This window comes from Bemisia tabaci, chromosome 6 (assembly GCF_918797505.1).
Source record: "Bemisia tabaci chromosome 6, PGI_BMITA_v3".
In the NCBI taxonomy this organism is placed as follows: Eukaryota; Metazoa; Arthropoda; class Insecta; order Hemiptera; family Aleyrodidae; genus Bemisia; species Bemisia tabaci.
In genome coordinates this window covers 52,330,499-52,351,032 of record NC_092798.1, presented here as the reverse complement: position 1 = coordinate 52,351,032, position 20,534 = coordinate 52,330,499, and the positions used below count along the sequence as shown (strand labels likewise).

The window sequence follows — 20,534 nt, the reverse complement described above, 5'->3', positions numbered from 1 at the left end:
AGGAAGTATCTGACAACAATTTGAAACAAAATATGGGTCACAATTTTTTATTTGATGACTTACTAATCAAGTCTGTAACAAATTTGGTGAGATGTACAAAATAGGGTGTTACGTAAATAATTATGGTGGAAGGTTTTCACAAACCACTTTTTAATTATAGTAAAAAAAAAAAAACTAGCTTGACATTCTCAAAAATCCTTGTTTACTGTGACACTTCATTTAATCACAATCAACAAAACAGAATGATTAGGTAATTAACGCCACAGACTTGAGGATAGCTGTGTGAAAACAATTTATAAAATGCATGAAAACCAGCGTCGGTAAATTATTGACAACAGTAACCCATCAATTTTTGTGAACAGATGTAGAAAATTCTCACTATTAAAAAATTAGGTGCCAATTTTTTGGAATGAAATCATGGCTAATAAAGGGAAATAATACAATTCTGAAAACTGATGATAGTAAAGTAGTAAAACTAATGATAACTGTTTAAAAAGGATTTGAAAAAAACTTGCAAATTATGAAGAAAAACTCTTGAAAAAACTATTGGTACATCCGAGTTAGAAGACCTTTATCGTTCTTTTTTTCTGTAAAAATGCCACCTTTCACTTTCACAGGTTTTGATTACATCATGCCAATAACTTTTAACGAAAATTTTAGTTACAATTTTAGTTTCTATGTTGCAATTTTGTCTTCAGCATCAATATCGATGATTTTAAGAATTGAACAAAATTTTGTTGCAAATTTTTTTCCATAAATTTTTTAAACGTGAATTTCAAATAAATTTTACATTAAAAAAGGACAAAAAAGTTCCCTACCTCAGACATCCTAACAATTTTTCACGTTTTTCAAAGTTCAAATAACAGTCAATCCTATTGGGAAAGAAATTGGAACATAATAATGGAAAATACAATTAAGAAAATCGATTGTGCTATTCTATTTAGGAAAATAAGCTTTCTAGCTGGGAGGCAAAACAGAATACCTTTACTGCAATAGGTATTTGATTTCGTATACATTGTACTTTAATGATCTGACGAAACTTGATGAAGTCTATGAGGAATATCCCATGCTACAAAATAAAGCAATCAGAAGTCGTATAATTAGTTGACTGCTACTTCACTTAATGGCTGAAACTGGGAGAGATAAAAATTTTGGCATTTGCTTGATCCTTCTTTTGACAATGGGAAGTAACAAGTCAAAAATTTGGCAAAACTGTAACCTTTCACAAAATCAAAGGCCAATAAATTGTTACAAAATTGAAAAGTCCTTTACAGAGCCTTCTCCGTTTTTCAAGCACATTCATTTCTTCTCCCAATGCTGATTTGTAGTCGTTATTTTCCAGCTGCCCCTGCCCCTCTCCAAAAATTTCATAAGAGTTAAAAAAATTTCTTCTGATAGAACTTGCATGAAAATTAGTCAAAATGAGAATTTCAAAAGAGGGAATAGGTAAAACCTAAGTTGCTATGGGAGACATTTGCTTCTGAGGGAGAGCCGGAGAGCCCACAATAAAGATGTCTACATGAGAACCTGTGATACTTTAATATTTAATGCTAGTAGTACCTGAGACAGTAAAACGTAATAACTTTTAACTTTAAAGTTTTTCTATCACAAAAATTATACAGCAAAAACTACAAAACAAGAAAGGAACCTGAGATTTTCTATCTAGCCATGAGACATTCAAAAGAGGTTCATTGTGATGGTTATTCTGATGCTTACAGAAGTTTTTGAGAAACTTTTTGCAAGTGAGGCTCCGAGTGTAAGCAATACTGGACTCAAAGATACGCAAAACATGAAATCCTTTTCAGATGAGATGTTCTGGGCCGATAATCAAATGCAGAATAAAATAGAAATAAATAAATTAATCCCATTTTTAGGAAAAATTAAGGACAAACACAATGTCTCTTTAAATAATGTAAAATGTTCTTCAGAATTGAGTTCAGCAACAAAATGTCAGTGACAAGAGAACAGATACACAGCGAGAAGGAAATCACATCTACAGTGAGATCAACTGAGATCTCCCAAGAGTTACAAAAATGTATTTAAACCACATTCATCGCTTTCAATCTATTCACAGTTCAAATAAGTACTTCAACATGGGATTCCTTCAGGACATTTAAATGGACATTTCACCGGAATTTGTGGCTCTCGGACAAGTTTTCCTCACAGGAAAACAGAACGCAATTTCTCTTTTCTTTTTATCTTGTTATTCTTTTAGCCAAAAATAACCTCAAAATTTCTCATGTCTGTCTCCCCCAACATTCCAATTTCTTGAAGAGGAACTCATAAATTGAATAGGTATCTGTATTTGTCATATATTTTGGCAAACTTTTTCCAATCACCTTTTTGCTTTTGAAGCTACAATGGTTGATTTCTTCAATCAAGGGGCGTGGCATGATTGGACAAGAATGTATTATTTACCGATTCACTTTCAATTGTCACTGCATATAATGAACATACATTTGGCATTGAAGCGAACTAACATGACTCATTGGTTGTGATTAAATGAATAATTTGTGATGGAACATCTTACATCCTGTAACTATCGGCAAACTGCCTAACTCTTAGAGTAAGAGGCATGCTTCATATTGATACTTGTATTTACATTAATTCAGAGTGCATTTAAACCAGTCACGTCAAGTCTCTGTTAACAATACCTATTCCACGAGATTTTACATCATTTTTTAACAAGTTACCACTGTGGTATCCTCAGAATGAAACGTAAATTGAATTTATGGAAAGATGCAGGATAATGTTCCATGATAAGGCAAGATAATACTCACTTCATGGTACATAATCCTCCTATAGCTATGCATTTTTCCATTCAGAAGTATGAAAGCAATTATTGAAACACATGCTGATTAAATGCACAGATTTTTTGAGGGAATATCAGCAGGAAAAACCTGTGACATATCAATCCTAGATTCCTTCGGAGAGTGTTTAAATTTGTTAAAACTAGGATTATCTCCATCTTGGCTTGATGTTTCCCTCCGCCGTTTGGATAATAGCACCGCTGCTTCATACTGCTGTTTGATGTAATCTGCTAGCCCTGATGACAGAAAAAGAGAAACATAATTGAGTGATGGAAATTCAAAACAAACATTTTGGAGGTCAACAAATTCTGAACAAAATTACACCTTTTTGGAGGAGTAGACAGTATTCTCAACATTTTCGTTCGAGACCTAATGGCCAATCATTGAACGTTTAAGCAGCTGTAATAAGACAGCAAAATGCGATACATAAATTGCACGGTTAAGATAGAGCTATGTCTAATCGTGCTGCTGGTGACAAAAATAGTTTCACTGCAGAAGAAAAACCTAGAAGATCAATATTTAATCTTTTTGTTTTGCTATAAAAAACAGAGCTTGGTGCAAAATGGATTGCTCAGCAAAATTAGTACAAATTGTGTCACTACTCTACTTTTTTGTTTCTTTATGAAAAAAAAAAAGGAATAAAAGGAGCGTTTGAATATTTCCAAATTTCCCATGACAATTATTCTCTTTTGAGAAAATTTATGAATACCTACTTTTCATGCATACTTTCGCAAATAATAGACTAATTGTAAGTTGCAAAAAAAAAATCAGCGGAAGAATTCAAGGGAAATGATTCACAATTTGTCCAGAAAAATCATATTTCATCTGAAGAAATTCAGTAGCCTCAGGTTCTTCCTACACCGTTCTACTTCCTATGCTAGTTCTGAGGTTGAACATTTTGTTGAGGAAAATTTAAATACTCATGAAAGGAACAACTAATGGTCCAATTAGATTTATACAAACAGGAAGTAAGTGATATGATATTTAACATTCATTTCATAGATATGTCGCAGGCAAATAGTAAAATTAGGCATTTTGCCAAATGCCTAGGCAAATAATCAAATATTCTTATGGGGAATTATTTTAGTTGCGGACGTTATATTCTATGCCTTAAACGGTCTATGAGTTGGTCTGCTCAGCCCACTAAATTCAAAATTTTTCCAAGACTGAGTAATGTATCTTGCTCTCTATCATGCTGCAAATTTTTGTTGAAAAAGATTATGTACAATGCAAGATACAGGTCAAAGAAGGCCGTTAAGGACGTTACAAAAAAAGCCTCTCATTTTTGAGGACCTTACTTTGACTTCAATTTCTATAGAAACTATTTACTTCATCTAAATTCTGGTTAGCCCTGGTAACGTCTCACTGAGTCTACTTTTCAATGAAGTATACATCTCAAATAAAGTTTACATGATTTTGTTGAGATATTGCCACTTTTATGGCGTTGCGGACGTTACAAGGTTTTGTTGCGAACGTTACAGCCATAGAACTTAGTACCTAAAATAGGCTGTAACCCTTACAGTTTATGAAGTTATTGAATTAAAAGGTAACAACATGAATTAGGAAAGCCAATTGTCACAACAGTCTAAGAATTTCACCTTAAATTCAATACGAATAGCTATGAGAGACTTTCTGAAGTAAATATCTGAGGTGATGGTTGAGCCAAGTTTCTATCTTTAAAATACAACCTACAAATAAATTTAAGCACAATTTATTTGTGAAAATGAACAGAACGGAAAAGTTAAGAGATGTTACATTAATCATTAGTATAAAAATGAGCCTTTTAAGAAAAATACAGGGTGTCCTAGATCACCCGTATAGTGCTATTTATTTAATTTTTTTAGGTCGAACGAAGTCGGATGCGGCAGAAATGAAAGGGCAATTGACCCCCAAGGAATCTGAATTTCATCCTCCCGAGGCCCCTACTGCCCCCATTGGTAGGTAACATGGGGATCCACCTTCATAAGTGGGGATGCCGGTGCCCATGAAAATCATTCCATCAAACTCAGGCGGTACAAAAAATTTTAAACTAAACAATCCCCAAAAAATCCAAAACTGGCCATGTGCACTGCCCAGAAAATTTCCTTAGAATTTTTCACAGCACACGAAAATATCATAATAATGTTTTAAAAAATCACGGAAAGGTGATTTTCATGGGCATCGATAGATAGCAGCAATAAGCCGCATTCCCGATGTAGGCCCCCGCGTGTGCATAATAGTACCCCTGCATGTACACTACATATAGTAACGCTGTTATAGTAGGAGGTGCAGGTTAGACACGATAACCGTGCTGTCGAACACAAAGAGAGGTTAAAAGTAGTTACGATCAATAATTAAATTGTATTTAAATGCACATCATCAGGACAAATGTATCAACTAACTAAAAAACAATAAGAAATGTTTTACCGAAGTTGAATTTAAAATTGAACACACTTTATGAGTGAAAATAAATTAAAACATTATCGAGTTGCTATAGTGTACCTGAATTTTTAGTACGAGCTTATCAAACAAGTTAAATGTGAGATTACTTCTAGCTACAGCCGTGTAACGTCCTCTCCGTTGCGGAAGTGACACTTTTTCAACTTTGTTTAACATGATAACTGAAGTGTCTAAATACGTTCTAACACTACTGGAGTATCAATAAAGAACATGTCCTATCGTTCACGAAACACGAACTTCTAAACTGACTCCTGCGTTAAATGGCATAAAGTTTAGTAGCTTTCCTGTTGCGGACATTACATTTTCACATGCCTTCACAAAATGAGGAAAAATATTGCATATATTTGGACTTTTCTGCAGTTGAAGGCTGTTCGATATTTTTAAGGAACTTAACTTTAACTCCATGTGATTTTAAATCATAAAGATGCAATGTGTAATGAATACAAATTACTCCAAGCATAATCTCGAAAATCACTGGTCTCCACATGCCTTCAGAAAAACTGAAAAATCTTGCGAATCTAGGAACTTGAAATGAAAAGTGAACTCATTTCCTAAAATTAAAGATTTTTTCTATACGGTACACTAAAGTTTATCATACACAAGTTAAGTTGATTTTTCAACCTTGAAGGTCCCGTTTAGAAATAATTCCCCTTATTTAGACTGATATTCTAATTATTTTGCTGACTGTAGACAAAATTTTTCTCTGATAATGTGGGAAGGAATCCTCTGTAAAAACTTTCTCTAGATAATCATAAGTAGGCTTTTTTAGTCCTTAATTGCAAATTCATCTCAAAATATGCAGCATTCCATACATTAAAAAGTTTCCATAATTTGGACAGTGGAAGAAATATGAGTACCATTTTTGAATGGGAAATACAATGACAGTTTGTACTTGGACGGATAATTAGTCTAAATATTGAAAATTTGAGAGGTCTTCGGGAAAACATAATAAACCACACTAACTCTGAAAATTTGAGTACCTGCCTAGACATTTGATAAAATGCCTAATTCTACTGTTTGCCTGCGACAGGTACACGACGAGAGGAAAGTAAGAAGCATACCTGAATATGTGACCCATGATGAAACAGCATAGGGGATTCTGATTCCAGGGTTATCAAAATAAGTAATGCCAAATTCCACGCCCGGCTGAAAAGGAAGGAAAAAATCAAACTTAAAAAAAATATAAAAAAAACAAGACAAAGAAGAATCCCCTGCATTTAGCATTTCCACTATACAACAGACCGATTTAAGAAAGATCTCCTTTTAAATCACGAGGTTGTAACACTTGACTGACTCCCTCAATGATGGGGAGATAAAAAATAAAGTCTTACAGTGTTACTAAATGTTGTAAAAAATTTGCGAAGACATTAGTAGACATAATGTTGTAAAAAGACAGTAATTTGAATGATCATCCACAGAAAAAGGGACTCCCAAGTTCCAAGCCCAAAAACTTTAAACTATAAGTCACAGTATCACTGCTTGGAGGAGTTTTTCTCACAAACATACTGGCAAAAAAAAAAAAAAAAAAAAAAAAAATTAAAGGAGCAAATAGTATTCAGTGATTGTTAATGTGCAGAACTGCAGACACTCACCTCATGAAATTCTGTGCGTGGTTTTATAACCATGTAGGACCAATATTCTTTGACACGATGCTTGCCTGAAACTTCTGGGCGGTTTGGATGCTCTGTGCTTTCATTGACGATGGTGATCAACTTTTTCTCATTATCTATTTTGAATCTTCGATTGAAAACATAATCACGATTGCTAAACATTCTCTGCAATCCATGACATAAAAAAAATGAAAGGATCCATTAAGGTGATAAACGTATACAATTTTAAAAAAAAAAAAAAAAACAAAAAGAAAGTTACAGTGCGTCGGGAGATGCGAAAAATATAAAAGTACCGTGGCCCAAAACTGGTGACTTAGGTTAGATGGATTAGGTTAACTGGATAAAAATACACGCCTCTTGTGAGAGAATACCAAAATTTGAAAAAAAGAAAAGATGAGGCAAAATTATGACCATAAAAAATAGGAATTAAAGATTTGAAAGTAATTGAGACCAGGGCCGAGACAAAGCGCACCAAACAACAATTCCACACCGTTGAAATGAAGGTCTTAAGAAAAATAGCGGGCTTTACACTTTGGGATCATCAGACCAACGAGTCCATCAGAGATGCTTGTAATGTGCAAGATGTAGCCAAGTGGACTAGGATGAGGAGAAAGATGTGGTCGGAGCACGTTGACAGAATGGATGAAGAGACACTGGCAAAAGTTTGTATGACTGGACAACCCATAGGGAAAAGACTGCTTGGACGACCGCCTAAGAGATGGGCACAAAGCTGGCTCTCTTCTCCTGAAGATGATTGAATGTTCCTGTTGCTATTTGTTTTATTGACTTGACGAATCTTTACAGATAATTATTAAATTTTTAATATTTTGTGCTTGGCACTCGAAGGCTTGACAAACAGGGCCATGCCCTAGTCGTTAGTAGAAGAAGAAGAAGAAGAAGAAAGTAATTGCAGGATCGTACATTAAGGTGGCCCAACTATACATGGCAAAATTTATTTTGAGAATTTTTTTGGTCTCACCCCTCAGAACTAATCCATTTGATCAAAAAAACTCTCTGCCAAGTTTCAGCCAAATCGGATAATATTAACCTGTGCCGATAGAGCAATCATTTTTGTAAGGGATTTTACATTGAAAAACACTTTTTCAGAAAAATCCATTTCCTGGAAAATGTGTAATTTCTAGAAAAAGTCTGAGGTCATATTCGACTTTAGCAGGAAAAGTTGAGTGGGCAAAGTGGTATTGCACCCCTCAAAAAATTTGTACCCCTCGTTATAGCAGTGAAACAACTGAAACATCTAGAAAACGCTAAAAAAGGGTAAAATGACGGTGTTAAATCGCAAATGATTACATAGGTCTGCATCTGAGAACAAAACTCAACATACGGTAGGTGCTATCCACGTACTTTTTTACGCTGAGTCAGAAAATGCAATCCATTTTTCTCTATTCCATCAGGATTTTCCGGAAAATCGATTTTCTTGTAAAACAGGAGGTTTAGCTGAGTCCAAAAATGATGACAAAGTTGCTCCAATACATCGGGATTTTCCGGAAAATCAATTTTCTCGTAAAAGCAGGGGTTACCAGGGAAAACTCAATTTCTTAGGAAATAGACAATCGACTTGTAATAGATGTTTTTGATGTGTTTGGCGTCAGGGCGCCACGCCACGCAGGCATCTCGCCAGACAGAGACCTCTCCGTTAGGTAGCAAAACTACTGAGTCTACTAAATTCGCCATCAGGACATTTTTTACGTAAAATCAATGCACCAGGAAAATGCAAAAAATGACTAGCTCCCATACTTCTTCAGACGTTCCGCCACTGAGTTAAGAAATGACCTGCTTTTTTGGTTGAAATTCACTAGTTTTCAAGGGTACCGAGTTTTCACTGGAAAATCCACTTCTATACAGGAAAAATTTAGTTCCTCAGAAACTCCTAATAGAATAGAAGGAAACGGTTATCAATTTCGAATTCAATGTTAAAAAGCACATCAAAAACATCTATTACAAGTCGATCGTCTATTTCCTAAGAAATTGAGTTTTCTCCGGCAATCCCTGCTATTACGAGAAAATTGATTTTCCGGAAAATCCCGATGTATTGAAGCAACTTTGTCATCATTTTCGGACTCAGCTTTAAAAAACACAAAAAAACTCATCCATCTCATGTTGAGGTTTATTTCCTGAAAATTGAGTTTCCCCCGGAAAACCTGTTTTACAAGAAAACCGATTTTCCGGAAAATCCTGATGGAATAGAGAAAAATGGATTGCATTTTCGGACTCAGCATAAAAAAGTGCGTGGATAACACCTACCATATGTTGAGTTTTGTTCTCAGATGCAGACCTATGTAATTATTTGCAATTTAACACTGTCATTTTACCCTCTTTTAGCGTTTTCTAGATGTTTCAGCTGTTTCACCGCTATAACAAGGAATAAAAATTCTTTTGAGGGGTGCAATACCACTTTGCCCACTCAACTTTTCCTGCTAAAGTCGAATATGACCTCAGATTTTTTCTAGAAATTACACATTTTCCGGAAAATGGATTTTTCTGAAAAAAGTGTTTTTCAATGTAAAATCCCATATAAAAAAGATGGCTCTGTCGGCACGGGTTAATATTATCCGATTTGGCTGAAACTTGGCAGGGAGTGTTTTTTGATCAAATGCATCAGTTCTGGGGTGTAAGACCAAAAAAGTTCTGACATTGCCAAATTTGGGCCACCCTATGGCACATTATGAGAGAGCACAGGTCTACAAAGCATAGATACTGGGTTACTGGATACTGGATACTGGGTTGCCAGACACAAGTTGTGCTTCAGAACTTTCTGTGCCTTTGATTTCAAAGTGATGGCAGATGTTCCACAGTAAAAAGATGATTGAATAACAGAATAATACGCACCGGCCATAGAAGCTCCCAATAAATTATATCACTGTTTGATTTCTCATCCGAATCGATTATTTCCAGTTGTAAAGCTGTTTTGTCCCACTCCTTGCGAAATTCTGTATCACAGTGGACACGGAAAAAATCCTCAGCAGTAACATCATGAAAACAGCCATAAACTGGAAAGAGAAAACAATATATGAACTGTAAATCAACTGAACTATTTGATCTCCAATTAAGTGAAATCTAAAAGTTCAATTCAAAATATTCATTCGACGGACGATAGAAGATATGTGCAATCAATGTTGGTTGTGATGAATAACACCCCAAGTAGCATTGTCATCTACTTTCTAGGTGGCGCTCATCAAGAAAATGTCTTCTTTCTAGATAGAACAATTTTCTTGAGAGAAAATAGGTATAAAGTAGATCTAGAAAATAGACACAAGAAAATAGAAAGAAAATACATTTTTTCCTTGCATTTTCTTAAAAGAAAACATTAAGAAATTGGCTAGAAAATAATTCTACTTTCAATAAATTTTTTATCTTATTTCCAAATGGGAAGTTGACAGAAAGTAGACCTAAGAAATAGATCTATTTTCTTTGGTCAGACTTTTGACTCGCAATGTTTTTTCTTTCTATTTTCTGGATAACTCTCATTTTTTTTGTTTCTTCTAGAAATTTTCTTAATATTTTATTTCTGGAAAAAAATTCTATTTTGCTACTTGGGACGGTGATTTTTAGGTATCTCTTGACATCATGTAGTGATACAGTGATTGAATGGATTCTAGTCTCTTGTTGCTACAGTGCAATTAAATGATAAAGCAGCAATTTGTGGAAAAAATATTGGGCTTATTAATCTAAATCTATTTAAATGATGGCTAAAGCCATGTGCCCTCAGCGAAAAAAGCGCAAAACACCATTTTAGTTAGATAGACCAATGAATTGTACAGTGCAATGGGCCTGTTGCAAACTTCTGCTAGAGCAAAACTAAGAATTGTTTCTTATAGATAATGCCTCAAAAATCACGATGAGCGCATCGGCAAAGTCTGAAATGCACTCATAACTTCGCAATCTGCATAAGAGATTTGTGGTTTTGTGAGGTTCCCGCTTCAAAAACGATACTACGGCACAGGTTAACATTTAGTTAGAGGAGTCGTTCCATCGTCGGCAATATTCATCATGGCCGACGCCAATCCGCCAAAACACGTGTGATGGGACGAGATAACACCTGAGCAGGATTAGACCAGATAACAGTCGGCGTGTTTACGTTCATATTTTCCTCGCCCGCCTTGATTGACCTTGAACTCTCCTTGAATTACGCACGGAACTGCGGAAGCCTCCGCCATGATGAATATTGCAGACAATGGAGCGACTCCTCAAACAGAATGTTCACCTGTGCCGTTGTATCGTTATGGGAGCGGGAAACTCAAAAAAACGCAAATTTCTTACGCAGATTGTGAAGTTATGAGTACATTTCAGACTTTTTTCAGGCATTTTTGAGGCATTATTTATAGGAAACAACTCTTATTTTTGCTCTAGCAAAAGTTTGCAACAGACCCATTCTATTCTATCATGAAGTTGTTGATACAGTGGTTTGGAGACCTGCAAAGGAAAACTTTCATAGTTTTTCAAATTTTTTTTGGCAGGTGCTTTTGACCAAAGGTAAGCCTTATGTGTTTAGCAAAACAATAATCTTACATGCGAGCGATGAAAAGATTTAAAATTTTTCACCACACAGAGGCTTTAGTGGGAGCCATCTTTTATTTCATCTACAGCAGAAACTTGTTCCTCCCCGCTCTTCAAAAATTGTATTCTGTTACTTCAGCACACTTAAATTTTAGGACACAGCTTAAATTTTAGACAAAAATATATAAGTGCAGAGAAACTTGCTCAAAAGCAGACCCTCAGGAACGTTCAGGACAACATTCATGATCATACCCCAGACTTTGTGGACATTTAACTGGGGACGAATCTGACAGTACCTCCAGCTGAACACTCTAGTCAGAGTTAGGGGCGAATAATTCGGCAATTACCGGAATTGGTGTGGCAACACTGACTAGATGCTCGGTCCTCAGAATTCTCTACCTGATACGATAGATCAATTTAATTGCATTTTGCAAAAAAAAAAAAAAAAACTAGAAGCATTGCAATGGTGCTAGGATTGTGCAACTTCATCTTTTGCAATAAATTTACTGAAACCATGAGAAAATATGAAATTTACATGATAATTTTTGTTTCAAATTTACAGGTTTCAGTGAGTAAAATAGAAACTGTTAATGGATAATCAGGTTTTTCTACCAAGACAAAACAATTTGCACAAATTTAGCGACATTGCAATATTCCTGGTTCCTTTTTGCAAAATGCAATCCAATTGTTAAATTATTTGTCCAATTGGATTACATTTTGCAATAAGGATCCACTATTTCTGGTCCAATTTAGAAACAACATACATGCCATTGGTTTTCCTATGCAGATATGCGCTTTTATGAAAGAGCCACAGATAGTGGTTCCTTATGGCAAAATGCAATCCAATTAGCAATTGATTGGACGTTTCTGATTGACCAAATGCTTTCCAAATAATTTTTTCTCAATTCTGCAGTTGGTACACTACCTGTACTCGATCACCTATAATTTGTGATCCTGGAAATTCTCATGGACAAAATAAAAGATACATGCTACTCATCAGCTCCAAAGGAAGCCCGGAGAGAAAAGAAAACTTAGGTAAAGGATCATGATCTCACCTCAGTCATTTGCATTTACTTCCTCTTCCTCCCTCGATCTTTTAGAAATAAAAATTCCCAAAGAAAAATAGAGAGGAGAAGAAAAGTAATAATGGAAATAAATACAAACTTTCCTACAACTCAATTTCTATGTGGATGGTTCGAAAATAAATTACTCACTTTTGTAACAATAAAGTCCTTCGCCAATATGATCTACTTCTTCTTTTTTCCATACAATAAAACTATCACCTCTATAAAATTCTACCCAACCGTCATCTGAAAAGTAAATGCCAAGGATGTATAAATACATATAAAAGAAACATGTTCACTTATGCTGTTACTTCATGAAAAATAAATAACTCACTTTCCCCACTCTGAAATTTGCTGCCTCTATACAACTGCCTGGGTTATCTGCCCTGAAAATCCGAGCAGGTATTCAAGAAAGCCGAGATGGCACGTACATGTTCATAATGGGTTAGTGGCAAAGAATTCTTCCACGGTTGTGGAATAGTTTCTCGTTTTGAAACATTTCTTGAAAAACCAAAAAGTCCAAAAAGTGAAACAAATTATTTCTGAGGGAAGAAAAAGCTGATCAAATCAAAAGCACAACAGTCAAGTGGAAATAGAAAAACAATATCTGTATGTGAATTTCGGCAATCAGCAAATGCTGTTTTCCTTGCCTGGCTTTATCTTGGCTTTATGGCCGAGAGTATCGTTTTCAATGGTTCCCATTTTTGGCATTTACAAAACCACGTTTCTTTGCCATTTAAGGTTTGATAACATCCGAAAAAATATTTTTGAGCTTTGTTTACACTGTACTTTTAGAAATTGAATTTAAAAAAGTTGGGCCACTGACCCGTCATCCATATGATCTTTTTGGTTAAATTTTTTTTCAGTCCTTTGTAAAAATTCATGTTGTTAGATTTATGATTATGCTCTTTTTCAAAAACAGCAATGCATCTGAAAGGATAGTTGTTCATTATCATGTACAAACCTGACGAATTTCTACAACGAGAACAATTGCAGATGGTCTCATTGGACACACTACTTTTTTGATGATCTTTCTTTTGAGAGCCCTGAGACTGGCACTGTAGTTCTGAGTGAGAGCAAAGTGGGGCTGATATTGTACTCTGTAACCGGTAAATCCTTTCAAATTCGCGTGAATGCCTGCAGAAATTTTTTTTTTTCATTAATCTTAATGTTTCATGAAGCATGCATTTAAATGATGACTTGGTACTAGTAACCACAGACTGATGAATTCTTGGACTGGAAAAACACATGTCCTCTCACACATCGACATTGAAACTCCCACACCACATACTTTATTTGCAGTTTTAAAAAATCTCCACTCCTATTTTACTTTATTGAAGAGGGTAAATTCAGCACGATTCCTTGACATTGTTTTTAGTATTAGCTCCGGAAAGTAAAGAAAATTCACCGATGTATAGTAGTCCTCCACTTCAAAAATAAAATATAACGGGAAGTTTGTAAACCGAGGAACGTGGTTTAAGAGTTTCCGCGATGACATGTCATCTGTTTGGTAATTTCTACTTTCATGTTAAATTAGCAACTGATCAGCTTAAATTATGAACTACAAGCTATATCCTCACTGACAGTAAATTACTGAAATCAGATTAGCTGGTCTTCGTTTCTCATTTGTTACTTTCTTTACAAACAGACACTGCAGAAATACTCTACAGACTGCAGCAAGGAGTCTCATTTTATCCGGCGCCAGGTTTGCACAGCAAATTGTCAAAAAGCATAGGCGTGATTTCTTAGCCGAAGCGCAGACATATTTGTCTGTATGAAATATGAAAGGTCCAAGTCTCCCTTGTTCACTTCTAAACCTACTAACATCGCAGGATGGATGTACTTACAGGGCTGACGGACTCTTAAGTTCTCTTCCGGACACAAAAGGTTATGTAGGACTTAGGAATTTTGCATGATGGCATGACTACTAATGTTTTGAAAGTGTACTATTATTCCTAAGAGGCCAAATTTATATTTTTGAATGTTTAAAGGAAGTAGATACTATCAATTTGTCAAGATACAAACTAAGTAGATTTGCTGAAACCATTAAGACAGAGGATGTTTTAAGCTACTTCACCTGAATAATTCATCATCAGAAATTCTCTCTCTCTCCCAGTTGAACTGCACGACACATGCGCCAACGATCAGCGATCTACCACGTCTCGCCAACTGCTGTTTCACGCGATTGAGAAATAGCCATAATCTCACTTCACCCCACAGTTTGGAGTACATATTGAATATCTGGTAACCTCGTCGAATTTTGTGAGCGATGACAAATTCGCATTGCTCTGAACATGTTTTCACAATGTTGGCTGAGTGTTTCTTCAGGATGACCGGAATTTTACGTACAGCCAAATTTGATAGAATATTTCTCCATTTTAATTGAAGTTTCCTCCCGGAATTCAAGTACTTCATTTTCAGATAATAAGGGTAAAATGACTTCAAGCGTAGATCTTCACAAACTTTATGGAAATAGGTGTTTGACTGAATAAAGGGACTGGCTTGAAAGATGGCATTCCGATTGTTCACATGCTTGCATTGTCCATAGAACTGAGGGAAAATTGATTTAGACAAACTGATAACTTGCATGATAACAGAAATTCCCACAAAAAAAAAGAACTCTTCAATTCATCAGTTTAAAGAGTAAATAATATACTTGAGAGACATGAATTAAGTATTATTCATTTCGTATTGATCACAATTGCACGATGTAAGGTTAGCACTTCGCGGACTTCGCCATCTTCGATTGTACATTGTTACGAGTTGAAATTACTATAGAAAATAGCATGGTAAAACGATGAAAGAGTGCAAAAGAAATACTTATGCCGCTAAATCAACAATACACTTGATCTTGAGGCAAACTGGGCCAAAAATTTGGGAGGGAAATGTGCAACGTTCTTGAAAAAGATAAAGGGGGCGAGTATTGAAATTGATAATTGATAAGAAGTTCATCGCTCATCATCAGCATAATCAACGTTGAGAGACGACATTGCAACGATCACCATCCCACTGTTTCAAGATTTCCTAATAAATTGCCAAGTTGCTGTTCTCTCAGTGATCAAGTGGAGATAACTTTCCTATGTAAAAATCTCGAAAAAATCTTCCCACGACAACAGCGAAATGTAGACGTTTCCTAATTTAATGTGTTGGTTTGCTTTAAGATCAAAATTCAATTTTTAATTCTTTCTTTCATTTTTAATTTTTAAATGCTAGCTTGATGCAAGAGTTTTTATTTTTTTTTTATTCATCTATTGTTTTTTTGTTTTATTTCTTTTTATTAATTCACGGTAAGTCTACCCTCTCCCCAATTATTATTCTGGTATGCCCCAGGGGCGGATCCAATATTGTGTTCAGGGGGGGGGGGGCGAATTTTGAGGCACGTGACTGGGGGGTCTGGGGGTATCCCCCAAAAACTAGGGATCCGGGGATCCTTCCCCAGAAAATTTTGAGACTTTAAACACTTGCTGATGGAATTTTAGCCTATTTTTAACCTTGGAAGTTCCTACTATTAAGACGGATATTTTTATAGGTATCCCCACTTTTTTCCGTCAATTTGATGGTAAAACACAAGAGAAAAAATTAAAACCTCAATTCAAAAGTTTATTTGTACTTGTTTTGGATGTCTCAAACCTGTAAATAGTCTATTCTTCTTAGTAACATTAAAATATCGTAAAAAGCAAAAATAGCTTAAAACATCAGATTTTGACATTTAATGAATGAAGACTGCTGGAGAACCAACAATAACCTGCATTTAAAAATTTCTTCTCAGTTTAAAGTGTTAGTACTAATTTATTTTTTGTTTAGGTACTTTGTTTGTTTATTTTTTTGTGAATCTCAGAAAAAATAAACACAACAGAAAATGTGCGGAATATGTTTTAGCTATTATTTAAAACATTTTAAAAAAAACTTCATGATGCAAAAAACAGCCAACGGGGGTCCAGGGGCATCGCCCCCAACTATGCCCACAGCTTAAAAATCCTCCTCCCTACAGCCTGCACTAAAAAATTGCAAAATGGTTATCATTCCTACAGAGTTAAGAAATTTCGTGAAAGATTATGAAAAGAAATTTCATTAGGAAATTTCATTAAACACTCAGAATTCAGGATTAAACCCTAGAAACTTATGAATCCCCTTAAGTCCCTTAATACGCACGTGGTAAACTGTCAAAGGGAACTTTAGAAAAGCCCAGGAAGTTGAGTAAAATAACAAAAACATAATTTGGAATTTTTTTTCTCAAATTTTGGTTGAACACACAGCCGTACCGGTTGAACACCAAAATAAATTTTACGGATAAAGTAAGACGTTAGGTTTCATACTTGGAACAAAACTAATTTCTTGACTACAAAGAATCCTAGTACCCCCTAATAATACATCCTTCTTTTTTGGTACAAAAGGGAGGGAGGGATCTTAAACTATCCTTGAAACAATTGAAATGATTTTTCAGAATTAACAGTTTCCTTTGCAAACGTATTTCTTTTTTGAAATAGGAAATATTTGATAAATAAGTAGAGTACCTGTATTTTAGAGCTTTGAAGTGATAGATTTTGAGATCAGTAAGTAGGTAGGTATTTTACTTTTTCTTGAATCTGAGAGAAAATGTTTCAAAATGAAAGAGTAAGCATTTTTTAAGTGTAAGAGAAGACGAGAAGAGAAGAACTAAGAAGAGACAGCTCTTCACTTGGTCTAATTGACGAATATTATTCTGTTTAAAAATAAAAACAAATTCTGTTAGAAAAAACAAGCATTTTTGACATTTTGTCGGTCGAAAGAAATTTCATGGGGAAAAAAGAAATTTCACGAAATTTCATTCGATGAAATTTCTTTTAGCAACTCTGGTCAAGAGTGTTCCTCCGACCTCTATAATAATATAATGATCGGGGAGGAAGTTGGGGATTGGGAAAGGGGAGGGAGGGGGGAACAGTACTATATACATTATTTTCTTCATTTACTTTAGCAAGCGCGTATTCTGTTTGATTTAAATTTTTCATTTTTAAACATTTAATATTTTATACCTACATTCAAAAAGGACCGAAGGCTCCCCGAAAAAGCCATACTACTTATACATATAATGGGGAGAGAGATCCTGCTAATTAATGGGAATAATTAAAAAAGAAATCAACAAATCAAACTTCATAAAAATTGGTAGAAGGCCCTCTTACAATATGCGGAACGAGTAGGTAACTGTGGTCCTTTTTCCTGGTTCTATACATACATATTTCCAAAGAGGGCCCTTCGACCTCTTAAGGGCGACTCGACGATTCCTATCATGAGAGAGATCTGGAGTTATAAATGAGATTTAAAAACAATTCAACACACCTAACTTCATGGAAATTGGCGTGAAACCCTCTAAAGATATGTGAAACGAGAATTAGTGGTTCTTTTTTCCGGACCTTTTTCCAAAAAGGGCCCAGAGAGCTCCAAAAGGGCAACTCGGCAATACATTAAATGAGCCAAGAGATCCGTAGTTATAAATGCGATTTAAATTTCTAAATGAGCAGTTTTCTATCGGGGTTTACCCTTTTGCCTCGTGGTATCTCGCCAATATAAGGAAATTTGAGGGTGGATCTCTCGCTAACATGAGGGACTCAAGAAGATGAGCAGGGCAGCGCATTTTTGAACATCCTCCGTCGGACCTGGAATCAGTGTGCGAAACTCACCTTTGAGTTTCAGGGGCCATATTGCGAATCAAGCTAGATTTTTGGGGGCCATTGAAGATTTTTTGGGGGCCAGATTGAATCAGAGAGAACGAAAACGCACCAACTCGGTAACTCGAAAATGCTCAATTTCCATTAAAGACAGATAACTTACATAAAGGTCATTGAAGTTAGCACATCTATTCCAGCTTGGACCTTTAAAGTGTCCACAAGTACTTGTCCCTTAGCAGCAAAAATATTTTCCTTAAACTAACTGCTTCACCTCCGTGCAGTTTTCTGTGTGTCTTGATTAGTTTCATTTTTCCAAGTTGGTGTGTTTTCGTTCTCATTGATTATTGACTTTGTGCCTACATATCACGGCGCATTTAGTGAAAAGTTAGACGCACGGCGTATTAGTAACAGAACTAGTATAACTATAACTTGGGGAGGAATTTCGGAAAATAACTGAACAGAAAAATTAGGATTTTTTCTTGCAGGGGGTTAGTTTTTTCAGGGGCCACGTTGGCGCATAGCCTTCATTTTTTAGGCGCCATGACCGGTTTCTTGGGCGCAATTGGCACCTGTGGGTTTCGAACACTGCCTGGAATCCTCCCAGGACTATAAGAGGTAATACCCTCGGCGATCAAGTACCTATGATCCCCGGTTCGCCCGGTGTAATGGTTACCCCATCAACAATTTAAGCCTCCCCGGTCCGCCCATAGTAAACTGCCAAACAAGAAAGCAGGATTGATAATAGAGGTAATACCCCTGATGATAAGGTATGATCCCCGGTTCGTCCGGTGTAATGGTTACCCCACCAACAGTTTAAGCCTCCCCAGTCCGCCCGGAGTAAACTGTCAAACAAGAAAGCAGGATTAATGGTAATATCCTCAGCTCGCCAGGTAATCAGGAATGATCCCCGGCTCGCCCAGTGTGACGGTTAACTCCTATTGGACTTGTCCTACGGGCTGTCATCGAGAGTGGACGTGCATCAGCTTGCTCCGCGGTGCGACATCTGCTGGATATATTAGGAAGTTGCGAATAGGGTAGCCATACCTACCAACCTAATAATGGTAATATCCCTGGCTCGCCCGTAGATCAGGTGACTGCGGCGGTAGCTGAGGTGTCAGGTAGCACCCGTTTCAGCTTGACATGGCCGCCGACACCAAGACCGATTTTCAGTCCCCAACTTGAGCATCTGTTACAGAACACGCTCTTGACACACTGTTAATTGGCAACTCTCGATGACTACCAGCGCACGCTACCGACCTTCCTGCTAACGTCCTAGATTTTGTTCGAAATTCGCAACTATGAAGGGCCATTAGTAAAAAAAGTAAAACCTTTTCCGGAGACAAAGAAAGACTCCCAAGTAGCACAGTGCAATGAAAATGTTGAACTTAAATTGCAATTTGATTTCAATAAAATTGTAATTTTTTTACCATTTAATTGCAATATTTTTCATCCTTCAGTCGATTTATGCCGATTTTAAACAATGAAATAAATGAGCTTTGTGTGTCAGAAAGATAGGCAATATGCAATGCAATGAAAAATCCCAACTTATTTCAATTTGATAGCAATAAGTTTCAATAAATGGGGCTCCTTCAAATAGAGAGCTAGGCAACATACACAACTTTCAGTGGAATTGCAATATTTTTACAATGTAATAAATTGCTATTTATTGCAATCTGTGCTACTTGGGCTGGAGAGAGAGGGTGAGAGGTGAGGGCAGGGAGAGGAAAAAATGGCAGATAGAAACAGTCAGTAGATAGAGAAAAAAATTAGCGATAGAGAGATGAATTTTAGATGGTGAAAATAATATCTCCGCAGAAAATAATTTTACCGGAGGATGAAATACCATCCAGCGATGAAAAAAAATATTGGAGGTGGAAGTTAGGGCGAGTTAGTCAATAACAACAGTCTTTTTGCGTAAACGTCGTTGGTTAAATTTCCTTGATTTCTTTATGTTTTATTTAATTATAGTAACATTTTATGTTTAAAATGTTCTAACTAGAATGTCGAGCAGGATACAGAGCACTATATCATACATAATTCAGCTCGGTTTTATTCTTAGATTAGGAATAAACTGGGTCCTGTAGTATGGAGTTGTAACAGTTTTTTTGTGATCAATAAGTGAGAAATGTCATTGATACGGAGTATTAGTTCTAATCTTGAACGTCAGTTCTTTAGTGCGTGTTCACAGTTAAAATGTGTTCAATTCTGGTCCTCTATTTCTCAGTTTTAGTGCGAGAAAGTGATGTTTTTCTACTCTGATCCCAATGCTCTAGCTGTGAACTGCAGGACTGCGTTTCGTTACGCATTTCATCGTTGTGTAAGTAAAAAATCTCTTTTCATTCCTCAGACTTTTTTTTTATTTTCTAAACTGCAAGAAACAAAATTACAGGATACACTCCTGCTCAAAAAGTCAAAGTCCAACAAGGAAACAACTCATAAATCTGACAATGA

General features: G+C 35.9%; 1 protein-coding gene across 1 annotated transcript; it reads right to left on the bottom strand.

The window, feature by feature from the left end:
- Positions 1-31: 31 nt before the first annotated feature.
- On the bottom strand, positions 32-15,377 carry LOC109042032 (stAR-related lipid transfer protein 7, mitochondrial). Its single transcript, XM_019058582.2, has 7 exons — positions 14,516-15,377; positions 13,403-13,575; positions 12,589-12,684; positions 9,707-9,867; positions 6,842-7,024; positions 6,311-6,395; positions 32-3,046 (listed from the first exon to the last, which is right to left on the bottom strand). Exons 1-7 carry the CDS (start codon positions 15,025-15,027, stop codon positions 2,859-2,861), a joined length of 1,398 nt encoding a protein of 465 aa, XP_018914127.2. The 5' UTR covers positions 15,028-15,377; the 3' UTR covers positions 32-2,858.
- Between the last annotated feature and the right edge of the window lie 5,157 nt (positions 15,378-20,534).